Source organism: Alosa sapidissima, chromosome 7 (assembly GCF_018492685.1).
Source record: "Alosa sapidissima isolate fAloSap1 chromosome 7, fAloSap1.pri, whole genome shotgun sequence".
NCBI lineage: Eukaryota > Metazoa > Chordata > Actinopteri > Clupeiformes > Clupeidae > Alosa > Alosa sapidissima.
This window is the reverse complement of record NC_055963.1, coordinates 27003831-27020131: the sequence shown is the minus strand read 5'-3', so window position 1 is coordinate 27020131 and position 16301 is coordinate 27003831. Positions and strand designations below refer to the sequence as shown.

Genomic DNA, 16301 nt, shown 5'->3' with positions numbered 1-16301 from the left:
TGTGGGTGAGTGACAGAATGAAAGAGAGAGAGAATAAGAAAAAGAGAGAGAGAGAGGGCGGAAGGGAGAGAGACATTAAAAGAGAGTTTTCTGCATTTGGAGGTGGTGGGAGGAGTTGTTATCTAATCCACGTTCACTTTTAATTCAGAGACAGCCAGTCTGTGTGTGTGTGTGTGTGTGTGTGCGTGTGTGTGTGTGTGTGTGTGTGTGTGTGTGTGTGTGTGTGTGCGCGCTCGCAAAAAGCTGTCCTGAAGAAGGATCCTGACGTTGCCATAGCAGCATAGCTGAGGCGCCATGTGGGGTGATACAAACACAAACACAGAGAGGCAAATTCACAAACACAACACACACACACACACACACATACACACTCACATACACAGACATATAGACACATATTCCTTATCACGCACACACACACACACACGCACACACACAGAAATACACTCTCTATCACACACACAAACACACACACACGAAAACATACACTCACATACAAACACTCTCTTTTTCTCTCTCTCTCTCACACACACACACACACACACACACACACATTCTCTCTAGCCCCCCGCAGAGAGTGCTCTGCTGAGAGACAGTGTGGCGTCAGTCCCCAGTTTCTGCCAATATTCCTCCCTGCAGCAGCACTCTCTCTCTCTCTCGGCGGACCCTTCCCATGCACCACCACGCCGACTCCGCCGACTCCGCCGACTCCTAAAACGTTTTTTTTTTCATTACCATCCATAATATAATTTATCATGATTATTACTGCTCTTGGGCAGGGCTTGCAGGGGATGGTTAAAAACAGGAACTGGTTTCCCCCACATGGCGAGTGTTTCTGCCCCACTGGTGTTTTCTAGTGCATGTGTTCTCTTTGCTCTACGCTGCTCCAACAGAATGTGAATTTCTTATCACTATTGTGTGCAAGACTATATATTCAAATGAAGACACATGCCATAGAAGACTCCTTCACCGAACTCTAACCAATACTGAGCCAAGTGAGTAGCTAACTGACACTCCATGATTCAGGCCATGATTTCCATTGGTGTTCACTAACGACCATCTCCAGCGAAGACTACAGGCTACAGGCTACATCCCCCACAACGCCATCCTTTCACCACCACCTCCACCCCCTCCAAACCCCACTCACGTCCACACATCCCCCATCCTAGTTTCCCCCAACAAGATTTTTTTTCTACCCAGGATGCAGTTGGGGAAGCCCTGATTCGAGGAGATATTTACGAGCCGGAGGAGAGTGTAATTTCCTCCCGGCCTCCGCTAGTTCCGCTAAAAAAACACAGTGGAGGAAGCACATTTCTCCAGGGAGACAACAGCCAGCACGCCTCGGAACAAACCGGGCTCTTAAAGGGCCACCAACGACGCAGAGCAGGAACACCACAAACAGTGAGAACACAACGAGTCATTCGGCTGGAACGACCAAGCAAAATAACAATCTGGAAGATCTTCATGTCTTCATGAACCAATTCATAGCAAGGCTGGAAAAATTAACCAACGTGGAGAACTTGGCAGGCCCAATGTTTAATTTGTCTGTTTAATTCATTTCAGAGAGGCATCCGCAACCTCAGTCTGTTGGGGTGCTCTCCGGTATGCTCGCGTGCCCATTCAGAGGTGAACACACACAGGGCTTTCTTTGCCGCGGCTGACTAGTTCCGAATGAGAGGTTTGAGTCCTCTAGTGCGTGGCAGGTGAGATGAGAGAGGCAGCGGATGAGTCATAAGGGGGCAGTGACGGGGGCATAGTGGAGGAGAGCAAACACTCAGGGGAGGAAGCTCCGAGTTTAAGGGGCATGTCCTCGGGGGCTCGCCCCCACCTCGGCCTCATCCGCCTAGGCCGATGGGACTCGAGTGGAGCCTTTACCATGGGACTGGTGCATGAGCCTGCTCAAGCCGCTGTTTTCAAATCTCAAGGTTTGACCAGACGGCTTGTGGTTTCACATCTCAGGTCTGCTTGGTGACAAATCTATTTTGAACGTTGCTGGGAAAGCGAAGCGTCACCTTGAAGTGATCATTACGTTTAGTGTCTGGACTTTTTTCAGACAAACTAGAAGTGTAAAAAGAGCTACCATTAGCTCATGAAGAATCCTGTCACTTGTTTTCAATTCTCTTTACTAAACACTGTTCAAAAGTGTCTCAATGAGTCACCAAAGGCAACATAGCACATTCACCAGTGGTGAATGCTTTGTGAAGAGTTTACATGAATAGCATTAGCAGATTAACGGTGCTCACTAACTTGTAAGGCTGTCACATATAGCATACTAGGGTGCTGTGTGTGTTTGGGCTTTGAGTGATAAACATTTATGCTTTTCTGTTTATGTGCTTGTGGTTTTTAATGGTCTACGGCAAGATTTGCAGCGAGATTTTCACACAGGCAACAGCAAGAGAAAGAAAAGAAAAAGAGAGTGACTGAGAGAAAAAAAAATGGAAAAACAAGATAAAGAATGATGAAGCCGAGAGAAAAGAAGAAACAGAGCAGGAGACGAGAGAGAGAGAGATAGAGAGAAGGGCGAGAAAGAGAGAGACGAGAGGGAGAGAGCGTGAGCAGCGGTGTGTGCAATGCCCTCGAGGGGGGTGGAGAGTGGGGGAGAGCCAACACAGAGAGACGAGAGACGAGCCCAACCGCCTGCCCTCCCCGTCCACACCTCGCACGAAACCGCAGGGGGGTTGTGTGTGTGTGTGTGTGTGTGTGTGTGTGTGTGTGTGTGTGTGTGTGTGTGTGGAGGTTGGCGCTGGACTAGGTTGGGGGGGGGGGGGGGAGCTCTCCACCACAGCTAACACAACGCAACACAATAAGAGGTCACTGAGTGACATATATGTGGACAATGAGGAGAGATGGTCATAGTGTGAAACAAGCCAAAGGACAACACTGCTGGATGCAGTGGGCATTAACCCCACACAAATAATCAGGGCTATTATGATTCTCTGTATCAGAATCACCGTGACCAGTTAGCTTCACAAAACGCTAAATGCCAGTAAAGTTTGACCAACAGATAAATCTCAAATCTTAAAATAGTGTAATAACTGAGGTTACCTCAATTTGAAATGCAAACTCAAGTGACTGATAGCTTATGTAATCATTAATAGGTAAATAACAGCTATGGTGCTATGTGTGAGGATGTGATTATGTCAACAAATGTGCCATTCTTCAGAGATAACCAGTATCAAACCACAAAGAGTGTTCTATTATTATTTTTTTCTTTCTGTGAATTAATGGCAAAACTACTCAGAGAAATATACTGTCCTAGCAACGTCACTGGTTTACCTGTATCACCCAAACACCTTCCGCTTATCTAAACCGCCTTTGCCTTGCGTGCCTCGCACACAATAATCAGCCATAGCCATGCTCAGTAGCTTGCTAAGCCTCTTACAGCCCTCCCACCAGCTTAACCGTCAGAGGCGACAACAGATGCGCTCAGTTCAGATAAAAACGCTGCAGCACCTGTGTATGGACAAACCCTGCCATCCAACCACCTTAGCAGCCAACACACACACACACACACACACACACACACACACACACACACACACACACAATCACAGTAGTGGCCCACTGGTCACAGGAGCACCTAAGGACCCCAGTGTGCATTTTCATAAGAAATCTAGCCAAAGATAAGAACAAAAGAACAATGAAAAATGAGAGCTACAGCCAATAAGTCAGCCATTTTTATTACTCATTAACTTCCCTGTGTGTGATCTGGCTCTCCTCAGTGTCTGTCATATCTGAAGGGTAATGTGAATTAAAAACTTAGGAGATGAAAAAGCTTCTGGCCCGTTCACCAGAGGAATTTATCAGATAAAGAGGCTGTAATCCCATTTTATTACGTTAAAGAATCTCAAACCTGCACCTGTATCCAATACACACATTCACATTTACACATATTTCAGCCGACTTTTGTCAGTTATCAAACATCATTTGCTCGGCCGAGAGCCACACACAACATACTGCAAATAACGGATGTCAGCCAAGTAAGAGTCACTTTGACTAACTTAAGTTTTGTTTATCTTTTTAACTCTTTATAGCTACCACACGTCACATATATATTTCAAATGTGTTTCACATAGGCCTACATGCAACTGTTCTCTTTGTGGGTTTCTCAACCTGCCTTATTTAATTCTGGACTAGGTTTCCTCGCCACAAAAGGGGCATAGGCTGACTGCACAATTTCCACAGGAATTATGCACATTTAAGTATGTAGATGTATACAAATACAGCGTGCCATGCTTTAACTACACTTTCTGAAATGTTGTGTATATTTAGCTATAGATCTACAAATTAAACATGTTTATGACATGTATGAAAACACACACACACACACACACACACACACACACACACACACACACACCCATAAACAGAGATGGGGATCACAACCAAGATAGCTTAGCACTGAACATTGAAGCACCATGGTTAGCTGATAGAATTTTTAAAAATACAAACAGAACTCTGGTCTTACCACTGGAGATGAAATCCGACAGCCAGGGCAATCACAGATTGGAGGGTGTACCTGTAAGATTCCTTTGGACATAAGGGTCTTCAAGCTCTTTCCTACAGGAGGACACACACCATTAGTCATGACAACTTCTTCCAAATTAAACTTAATGACAGGGAACACATGACACAAATGCAATAAAGCTCACTGTATAACTACATTGCCTCACTGCGGATGCCCTTTCAGGAATAAATATTGAAATAGGCTGGTTATGTCACATCTCTCAATGGTATATGAAAAATGAACAACCACATGTCATGTCCCTTGAACAGATTGCAGTACCCCACACTTAATAAAAAAAAAAAAAAAAAAAAAACAGAATCACATATAAGAATTTTCAGAAATCACACTGACACATAGGACGATCATGTTGAGCACTTTTACTTTTAGTACACATCCAGAGAACACTAATCTCGCTCAGTGCTAAATTAAGGCCACTAAGGTTCGGATACAGAACCTATAAATATTCTTGTCGGACTGAGACAGATTGGTAATTATCTCGCGTCCATTACTGACCTATGTTGCCCCTTCTCCTGTCTCTTTGATTCACGCATGGGCGTCCGTGCAAAGAGCAGCCGGAGCGTCTGTAGTGAAGCCACCTCACCGTCTCAGCTACACCATGGGTGAGACGCAACTCTTAAAAATGTTCGGCCAGAGGCGGTTACCATTCCCACCCCATGTTTCAGTAACGCATTTCGATTCCGTCTGGTGACACCGTGCTTATAGGCAAGTGCGCCCACATAGTGCCATGTGGGGGGGGATACTTCTGGCTACAGAATAATGACTTCGTTTCCAAACGAATAGAGTCTCAACAAATTAATAGTACCCCAAACAATCATTCCTGGATTTAATAAATAAACTAGTATATTTTTTGAATTACCATAGCCCTTGCGCTTTGTTTAAGTTGTGTCCATCAAAAGATCACTGTATTGGTGAAGCGTGGTGCATCTGCAATGTATTCAAAGCTATCTAAGACTATAGACCCTGCTTCAAAACAGTCAAAACAACTATTCACAATACAATTCACAGAAAAAACCTTTCCCGTGTTCTACGATCCAGAACCTGTAATACACGAGACCGTATCATTCGCAAAATAGTCAGTCTTAAAGTGCTGCGTAATTATCAGCGTTACTTTACGGAATAGTGATCCTTTAAGGGAATAATACACAATAATAGTTTACGCCAATGTACACAACAGTCATGCTTATCACCTTATTCCACGTTCCTTACTCCCGATGCGCCGCGCTAATGAATGCTGTGAAGGGAGCAGTCAAGTGTCTAGGCAATTCTCTTTTTGACTCCTTTCAGAAAACTACGCGCAGTAGTTGGTGTACTGCTGAGTAACCCTTTAATTCCAAAAGCACGAAGCACCCGGTGAAACTAAATTATCAAACAACTGGTAACATGACAGTCGTTTGAAAATAAAGCACACCACATATGTTGGCATACACACATACATGTTAAATCCCAATTGAGTATTTCTTGCTGTAACTTACCTTTGTGTCTGATACTTCGTTTCCAGTCTTTTGCAGTCTCCCGTCCACTCACAAACTGGAACTCGTTCGGGGTTAGCCACTCACCCCGATATTTGATTGAGGGTCCCTTACTGCCCTGACACAGTTTGTTAATATAGAGTAATGCCTTGTTCTCCCCGCATTCCACTTCGATACACGGTTCCCCGTTGTCAAAAAACGGCTGAAAGTCCGGGATGGAGGAGAATCTCTCCAGCATTAAGTCGTCCGGGTGGTGGTGGAGGCTCTGGTGATGCAGCGTTGTGTCGTGTAGCCCCAAGTAAGCGCGATGATGGGCGAAAATGTGGTCGTACGGCGGAGGATGAGGGGTCACCACGGGGATAGCGGTGGCATTTAAAGGGGCCAGGTATTCGGGATGGTTGAAGGCAGCTAATGCCATATCTTCCCCATCCAGCCTCTCCTTTTTGATGGCAGGCATGTTACTAACAGCGTAGCGCTGGTAACAAGTGATTAGCAGTTCGTCCGACCCAACTTGTGTATCCTCTTTACGGAGTTGGTTAGCTCCAGACTTGTAGGCGCTCCACTTTGTTTTACGCAAGGCTCCCGTGTCGCCGTCTGACAGCCGTCCGCGTAAGTTCACCAACAGATTGCCATTCACCAGTTCCCAGTTCTGAACAGCCTCGCTCTCCGCTGGGCTCACAGCTTCACTTGCATGACGGCTTTCACCGAGCTCCAGCCTACCACGTCTAATCGGACTCGTACAGCTAATGCATGACATCTAGAAGAGATTCTCGCCGTGGTCATTATGTTGGTTCAGTGATTATTGATCCCCCATCGATTTGAAGATGGATTTTAAGGAGTCGTGTCGTAGTTTCAAATATTTTCTCACGAGTGTTTTTATTTCCTTTATTGACAAAAACGCTGAAACATCCTATTTCGCGCTTTTATATGTCACCATAAACATGCCAACTTAATTCAAGTCTCATGATAGATTGGTAATGAGGTTACGATTTATACTGTCAGAGAAGGACATTACACTAGCTTTAGTAAAAGAAAAGTTGCTATTGAATGCCTGGCAGTATTATGTTAATAATTATCCATCCTCTGTGTCCTTTTTTAAGTACTCGATTGAAACTAATGGCTAAGGCTAACGAGACATTTGCAAGGCTTGTTTTTTTAACCCTGTATATATCGTTAAAGTCACGCTTTAGTTCATAGACCCAGACCAAACAAGATTTGCACTCTTCGCCGCTTCCCTAACTTGGCCCATTTAAACAGCGGAGGCTTGGCGAGCGCGAAAACAGGCAGGGGGTACTGCGACGGACGCCACTGTTGCGTGACATTTTCCAACTTCAGTCTGAGTTCAAAGGAAAGGCTGTATTTAAGCCTATTTGCCGGTTTACCATTCTGCAGACCATTAATGAATTTGAATAGTATTGCATATGAAATGCATCATCATTAGGTGCAATTATATGTATTTGCACTATATCACGAAGATAGCAAACACAGTGTTGCATGTTATTATCAAACATCCAACCAATCAAGAGCAACCACAGTGATATGTAAGTTATAATAGTAGGCCTAACCTATTTCGTGTTTGCTAAATTCTCACTGTCACTAAGGTCTTTCACCCTAAAATAATGCTACCCTGAAGTTATACACAAAATGCTAAATAAAATAAATATGAAACTCTTGTAGCCTACCATTCATGTGAGACTATTTCTACACCCACAAACATACAGGTATGGGCATATTGACTCAGAATTGATGGAATAATGCTTGAAAAACAATAAATTGCTGACTACTGGGCACTTGCAGCCCTGTTTACACAATGTTGTATTGTCGCTAGTCTCCTACACTCTTAAAACAACACAACTTGCGTTGTTTTTTTTACAAATCTCTGTGTCCAGATAGGGACAACACAGTTTGTGTTGTTTCCTTTTTTATTTGTTACACAATATGTGTTGAAAATAACACAACTTCCGTTGTTTTTAACACATCTCTGTGTCATTATGACACATTTGTTTTAAGAGTGTACAAATCCTCAGGCTAACACATCACAAAAGTTCCCTACGAAAAATACCAGTTCAACTTAAATTACCTGTCAAGTGGTCCATACAAATATGCCACTAAGTTTTTTTTTTTTTTTTTTTGGGGGGGGGGGGGGGGTTATTGTATATTCAAACACATATATTGTATGAATATTACAGACAGTATATGTGTATTTTTAGAACTATCATTTTGTGTTTTTCATGTTTAATTCAACTGCCATAAACGGGTCAAGCCAAGCAGGAGCTAAAAACAGCATTGCTACTCTTAACAACCTTGTTTGAGTTAATGCACTGCATTGGATGGGCTGCATCAGAAACCTCAGTTTTCATGTGCCTACGCAATAATTCCGCTGAATGCCAATAACATAGTAAACAAAAATTATATTTGAGGTCAAACCTGATATTTTGAGGTCAAACATCAACAAATATTCTATCCATGTCAGTGCTAGTTATACACTTGAAGCAATGTAGCAAATTGATCATAACACAATATAATAAATCCTCATCCTCATTAAAAAAGTGTATTAGTTATTTAGATTTACTAAATATAAACACAAAGGCATACACTAAATTCTGCTTCAAAATGTCCAAAAGTAATTGAAAGTCTCTGAGAATCCATGATGATATTTCTATGAGCATGAAGCCAGCTCCATGATTTCAATCGATCTATAAATAAATGTTAAAATAGTGTAAATAAATACACGAATTAGCAGTTAGCAGAAATGACTTAGAATGACTATCCAGTTAGGGGTAGATACAGCACTTCCCTTACATATCCTTAAATACAATGGAGTGTGTGTAACCAACCAAATGAGATAAAAGAAACTTGCCCTCATCTTTAGTTAGGTATTAGAGGTGTAAGAGTGAGAGACCTTATGAATATGACAGCAAAGTATAAAGGCTGTGGAATCCACAGTCAACCAATAAACTCACGCTCACAATAGTAAACATAGATAGCTCTGAAGTGGATTCATAGCAGGCTTAGCATGACAGCTGGATAAGCTACCAATTTCACTCTCATGAACAAGAACAAGTCTGACTATCATACAGGTGTTTTTTTCACCGCATGCAGCTCTGAGGTCAAATGCACACATCGAGCAAGAGATTGAGAAAGGAAAATCACCACATTTCTGAGCTTCACTCAGCACTTCCTGACAAGAGACAAACACTGTGCGCACCTTAAACCAACCCACCTGGAAAAAAACACTCTGTGAACCTGATAACATCGGTCGAGAGTGCATCTCCAGGAGCTACCCAAACAACCCAGACGCACAGGGATCCCCTGTCGGGGCTACCCCCGTCCCCCTCACACCCACACGCTGCCTGATCCTCAGCAGGGCCTATGAGTCAGGAGTTCCACCGCCCCTCACCTACTCAAGAGCATTTACCAACAAAGGGGTTCCCCTGAACTTTAAAATGACAGCGTGGTGTACCGGCCCACAGGCCGCCTTCAAAGGGTTCCCCCCTGACCTTTCAGGCCTCCACCTCCTCCTGGCTTCAGCAGAACTGGATTGGAGGTTCACCTCTGCACACACACCACATTCACTTTTCGTTTCATAATTTACTATCTGTCTATTGAGGGTTTCTTGCCAGATTTCACTGGAACTGACTAAACTTCAGATAAATAACATTCTCTTGGCATTATGAGCACTGATGCTATTGCGTGAACACACACTTATCAAAATGTTATCATTTGCTGTATAATTATACACTGTGAAGCTGTATTTCACCACCTTTGGGTGACATTTTTCAGTCAAGCTTTTTTGTCACCAGTGGACTCATCCTAATGATTAGTGTGAGTTATAAGCTGTAGTACTCTTCAGGTGTACTTGACCTACTTTTGAGATGTTTTGAGATGTTAAGTACATGTACCAAGTACATGTTAAAGATAGTGATGGTAATAATACCAAAAGTACAAATAGTAACTGTAAGAATAGCCTTGTAATGGAATTCATGTCTGTAACAAGTATTTCAATTTGTTAGTAAACTTAGATTACTTAAAGGAGAAATCCGGACGATTTTTACATGGATCTTGATCGCTTGATGTTGCCGAGTACCGTCGATAGAAAGCTACAATGCTAGGGGGCATCATCTAAACGTGCCTTTTTGCCTCTTAACAGACTCAAAATGTAATTAAAAGTTCTGTGCAACATGAACAGGGTCCTTACGTGACAGAACGATGCTTTTTCTACTCATTAATTGTGAAGAAACCGTTTTCAAACATGCAAAGTTTTTACTGTCACATCTGCACACTACTTTGTTTACCTTTTCCTGCAACAATTGAATTCCCACAATAATTCAGCGCGAGCTAGCTTTCATTCCATTTCATCATTTGGACCGTTTCCATGTAGTTACATATCATACAGTGCTCAATGGTTAATTTCCTAGCTCAGTTTCATTGCCAAGCCGGCATGAGCTTAACAACAGACTCTTTTGGGCTTTCCTGGAAGCGACAGATGGAAACAGAGGTATGTTCATGTTGCACAGAACTTTTAATGACATGTTCAGTTTGTTAAGAGGCAAAAAGGCATGTTTAGATGATGCCCCCAGACCTAGCATTGTAGCTCACTGGGAGCACTGGCCATTATCTGCAGCTACTCAAGTTCGATCGCACCGATTTTGGTCGTTTATTTTCCCATCGACAGTACTCTGGGACGTCTAGTGATTAATATCCATGTAAATATCGGCCGGATTTCTCCTTTTACTTCCCCAGTATCCAGTATCTTACTGATCTCCTCCACCCCTACAGTCTTCTGACAAGGATCAGCTTGCCATTCCCGGCACCAGACGGACCTTTGGGGACAGAGCCTTCGGTGCTGCTGCCCTAGTCTATGGAACAAGCTACCCCTCCATTTACGCAATGCCCCTTCCCTAGGCATATTCAAAAAACACCTAAAAACACACTTGTTCTCTGAGGCCTTTGGCCTCTGACCCCTATTCCCTATCCATCCCATTCCCTACCCACTCCGTTGATTGTCAAGCGACCTTTGGTATCCTGAAATATAAATTGAAGCTATTATTATTATTATTAACTTACAGAACTTTAAAATGAATATCTTTTCGCAAAAAAATGTTAACTGACTGAAATGCGAAACAAACAAAATACAAAGGTTGGTCTTATGTTTCTTAATCAGTCGTGGGTTTGTTTGGGCGTAACATCCTTTAAGTATAAGTATATACTCTTTTGATCCTGTGAGGGAAATTTGGTCTCTGCATTAAATCCCAATCCGTGAATTAGTGAAACACACTCAGCACACAGTGAACACACAGTGAGGTGAAGCACACACTAATCCTGGCGCAGTGAGCTGCCTGCAACAACAGCGGCGCTCGGGGAGCAGTGAGGGGTTAGGTGCCTTGCTCAAGGGCACTTCAGCCGTGCCTACTGGTTGGGGTTTGAACCGGCAACCCTCCAGTTACAAGTCCGAAGCGCTAAGCAGTAGGCCACGGCTGCCCCAAAAAAACTTGCATACACCCAGGCAGGCCGGTGGCGACAGCATAGGCTTCCCATCTCTTGACAGGACTCCCGGATTCATGAGAATGACATATCTCATTCCCTTTAACAGCAAACAGCGCAACTTCAAACAGTGCATCAGTATTTTGATAGTCAGTGGCGCATTTGAAGGAATCTGCTTGCATGCGAGACCATATGGAACAGGTATTCCACTAAACCAGGCTTTACTAAAACCTAACGCCAAGATAGGGCCCAAAGAACCTGAGGGCTGTTGAATGATGGAACATTTCCATGTATACTTATCCATAAATTAAATATAACTAGAAAATGTAATGCCAGAGGAATTACAATAGTGGATGGAAACCTGCTGGCTTAATGTTGGTAGGGAGATTCCTGGAAAAAAAACATTGAATCACTTAATCTTTGAGTTCATACAAACCCTCGTACCAAAAAACCTTGTGTGTCAAAGCGTTCTTGAGATATAACACTCAAGGTGTTTTTCACATTGACATTTGACCTCCAACATCAATTCACTTCATCTTTGAGTCCATACAAACACTCAAACGAAATTTCAGGCATGTATGTCAAGGCATTTTTGAGATATCACGCTTAGAGTATTCATGGATTTGACCTTTGACCTCCAACATCAGCTCACTTAATCTTTGACTCCATACAAACACTTGTACCAAATTTTAAGCATATGCGTCAAGCCGTTTTGGAGATATAATGCGCTAAGAATGAGATATGGCTGTGACTTATTTTGACAGACGGGAAACACTTAAACAGGATCTGTAGTTTTAGGGAGTGCCAGATTGTATACATTAGAAGCTGAGACAGTTGAATTCACAGGTGACACCTGTGCCAGTGTTCTGATTAGCCCGGGAACTTCTCTGGGAGCTTAAAGAGTGCAGCTGGCTTTAGGCCATTATGACATCACAGCCATACAAGTCTATGGGGGAAAAATGAGCTTTTTGACATTTTTAGTCCCCTATTTCTCAAAAAGTATAAACTTTTAAGAAAATCTGTAAAAGCAACTCTCTTGTCCAAATCCAGACCTAAACAACGGTTATTTCAACAAGTCTGTACGTTAAGCGGTTAGAGTCGCATTCATTCTTAAAAAAGGTAAAAAGAAAAGGTTATAAGAAGAAGAAGAAGCCAGGAGATTTCAAGATATTGGATTCCATCCACTATAATTAAATATACAGTATGTAGTCTATGGACGTTTAATGTAAAGTAGGCTGTATCCATAAGGTAGGCTAGACCTTGCTGACCACTCCTTCATCTGACTGTTTATTCTGTGCATTTAGTACTTTACCAAGTCCCATCAGGACCACTTCACACAAAGCATGAACTACTTTTTTAAAGGAACCATATGTAAGATTGTGGCCAAAACTGGTACTGCGATCACTTTCAAAATACTGAAGAGCGGTGTATCCCCTCCCCCTCCCCCCTGACTCGAGGTTGCCAAACCTGATGGCGATGGTGATTAGTAGATAGGTGGAGGGTGGCGCATCAGGCCAAAACACAACATGACATGACAAAACACAACATCAACATCAGTTGAGGGCTGCAACTTCTCTTTTTAAATGACAATATCCTGGCCGGACTACTGTTGTCAGTGATATAAGTATTTGAAATGAACATGATTTCTTAATGTCTAGTGACATATCAGGGCCATTTTATGATTAATTGAAATATTTTTCTTACATATGGTTCCTTTAAATGTAACGAATAGATGAACACATATTATAGGCATGCAAATGTTGTTCATATGTGTGTGTGCCATCTTGACTTGCTTAAAATACAGAATAAAGCAGAATGTGCGAGGATCTGTTTGAATATTCTCAACTTGAAAACAATTCAAAACTCGATTTCACCATCTGATTTAGTCTTGAAACCACCTAGTGAAATGCCCTTATAGCCACCAAATCCTGCTGTTAGCTGACAACCTAATCAAATACAAGCTCTAAGAGTTGTCCTACTTGTGTTAAGATATTTTGTTACCTTCATTTAGACATTGTATTATGTTTTGTTAATCTGAATAAATCGGCACACAGAAATTAAGGCCTAATGCCTGTCCACTGCTCAGTTGTGATAGTTATTTTGGTTACTTGGATTACATTGATGCAGACTTGCATCTGAGCTACTGTCATGTATTAACAAGCAAAATGTGTGAAGGATTTTGAATGTTGTAATATTCAGATTTCCATTTAGACTACTGAACAACTTTAGTGTTAATCTAGTTTATGATTCAACGCATCAATCTCTGTTCTGCAGTAGTAGCCTATGCAAATACAAAATTATGTTCTAATACTTCCCCAATGAGTATAGTTGGGTTGCCTATCGCGCTTGCTTTGTTTCCTTTCTGTCGGCCGTAGACATCCCCCTCTTCTGACGCCCCCGCCTCCGCGCCGTTGTTGGCAGCGGCCCCGGAGCCGCAGCGCTGCCGGCGGGGGAGAGAGGTAATAAATAACCCGGGGAGAGGAGCGGAGACCGCCGGGCGGTGCACAGTCTGACCTGACAAATACTCACTGGAAAACCATCAGAGAGAGAGAGCCCACCCCTAGCGCTTGGAGCCAGCCCTTCAGACATGAGCTGAAAAATATATAGGCCTACCCATATTGGAAAAAACGGCGTCTTTCCCTCCATCGTATCCCCCCGCCAACAACCAGACGCTTTCGGAGGCGCAGAGAGAGTAATTAACTCTTTAGAGTGAAACTGGAATTCATTCTCACCATTGTACTGAAGTTTGCGTGGCAGTTAGGCAATAGCCTAAACTGGGCATATGACCTATCCATTTTTAAACTTTCCCTAGTGCACATTAACAGCGCTCCAGTGACACTTAAATGTGTTTTTTTATAATTATAAAAGGAATACCCTAATAGTGTGCGTTGACAAACCTCTGAAAACAATGACTCGACTTCAGGTTAAAGCTAACGCTTAAAAACACAATAATTATGCTACTGAGTGGAGCAGACTGGAATTAGACTTTAAAACTAATTACAGGCTTTGTCTAATGGTAGTGGCACCACAGCTTTCAGAGGCCCACTCTTCCAGTCAGGCAGCACTGGCGACAAAGCTCTGAGTAACATAAGACCCCCAGAGGCTCGTCGGGTTTATGCTGTGTCGTGCCGGCGCCCTCCGCCTCACTCCACAGATCTAAAGGGTCAGGCGGCTGTCTCTGATCCCGAACGGCGGCCCGTCCACATGGGATTTATTTCCTCGCTGGACGGACAGGCAGGCGGTCCAGGAGGATACTCATTTTAGCCCAGCGTCTGTGGCTGTCAACACCGACAGCGGCGATCGAAGAGACGACACTCGAGCCCCCAGTGTCTATGTCCTCCCAAAACACTCCCCCTTGTAGCCCAACCTCGCTCCCTCTCCAACACTCGCACGCCCCCCTTCGCGTCCTCCCGCTCAACAGAGATGAATGTCCCTGAAGTGACAGAGGCGCCATTTTTATTAACGATGCTACGTACGTTTGTTTGCTTCCTAAGTAGACACACTGGAATGTCTCTGTTATAGTCCAGGGTATGATCATGTACAATAACAGAACTTTTGTTGTTTTGTTGAATTTCAAAAACACATCAAGGCCAAGATTAGTCATAATGGGCTATAAGAAGGCTTACCCACAGAGGCCCATAGGCCAAGGACAGTCTGAGCTTGAAACAGCTGTACCAGACTTAAACCTTTACAAGTAATGGCATTAATATTTTAGCAAAATATCACATACTTGCAGTTTGATTATGAAAAATACTACTCCCCAGGGGAGAAGGCCTATTGCTTTGCAGGGTGGACTGTAGCCCACAAATAAATGTGCTTCACTATCAGTTAGCATTTTTGATCAAAAAAGTATCAGCCCACTCCTCAATGCACCTGCTGCAATTACTCAGCTAGCCTACTCCGAAGACTTTAATACCACTCAGGTATAAAAAAAAAAATTCATCACACTCAAGATATATCAACAAATCGGGCCTTTATTAGGCACAACAACATTCATTTTGTGCTCCCAAATGAGGATTATATTTCATTAGTATTGGATTCATTAAATATGTTGGCTACTGATGAATGTGAAAGCATATTATATTACAAGCACTTAAACTTACCTCAGAACCAGGCTTAGAACACAGTCGAGTATGAAGGGGTTAAATACGCGTGCAAAGAATAATCCCTGATCTCCCTGACCGTATTGATTTTTCTGTGTGATGTGAAACCAGCAATCAGCACTGTGGTCTGAAATAGCCCAGGAACCAGAGCTAAGACGTCGATGAGTCGCCGACACGTTTCAATTAGCGTGCCGCCCAGCCGATCTGTCCCCCGGGCCACATCGGCTCCGCCGGTCGGTCACGCCCTGCGCCACCATCAGAGAGGATGGAATCTCCGGATAGTATTTCCAAAGAAAATATAGGTAGGCCTGATCGATGTGTTTTACTATATTACTATCAGACAGGAATTAGCCAACTTTGACTGACTTTACTGTAGATGGCCTCTAATTGAGCATGGTCGCATAGTCAATGGAAGTCTGTTTTTAATCCTCATTATTCAGAATGGTTTTGTTTCTTGTCTGACATTGTTAGTCAGGTCTGAAAATAATTTATCAAGTGCAAAAATACTTGATAGGGAGCTAGCAAGCTAGCAAATAAGGATAACTTAAAGGTCCAGTATGTAGGAAATAATGGAAAATAAACTGTAACCATTCCAAAAATGATCACCATATGTTGTCAGAGAGTGAGGAAACACGATGAATTGAAGTAATGGCTTATTTGACAACATTACTCTAACCCGTGAAACCCTGTAAAACCCATGAAAAAAAATCAGTTACG

The 16301-nt window shown here is 42.9% G+C and overlaps 1 protein-coding gene across 1 annotated transcript in view; it reads right to left on the bottom strand.

The window, feature by feature from the left end:
- samd11 (sterile alpha motif domain containing 11) overlaps positions 1–7222 on the bottom strand; it is a 64770-nt gene extending 57548 nt beyond the window's left edge. Inside the window, 2 exon segments of the mRNA XM_042097893.1 lie at positions 4469–4560; positions 6001–7222. Coding sequence (XP_041953827.1) covers positions 4469–4560; positions 6001–6754 — 846 coding nt within the window. The 5' untranslated portion in view covers positions 6755–7222.
- Positions 7223–16301: the final 9079 nt, after the last annotated feature.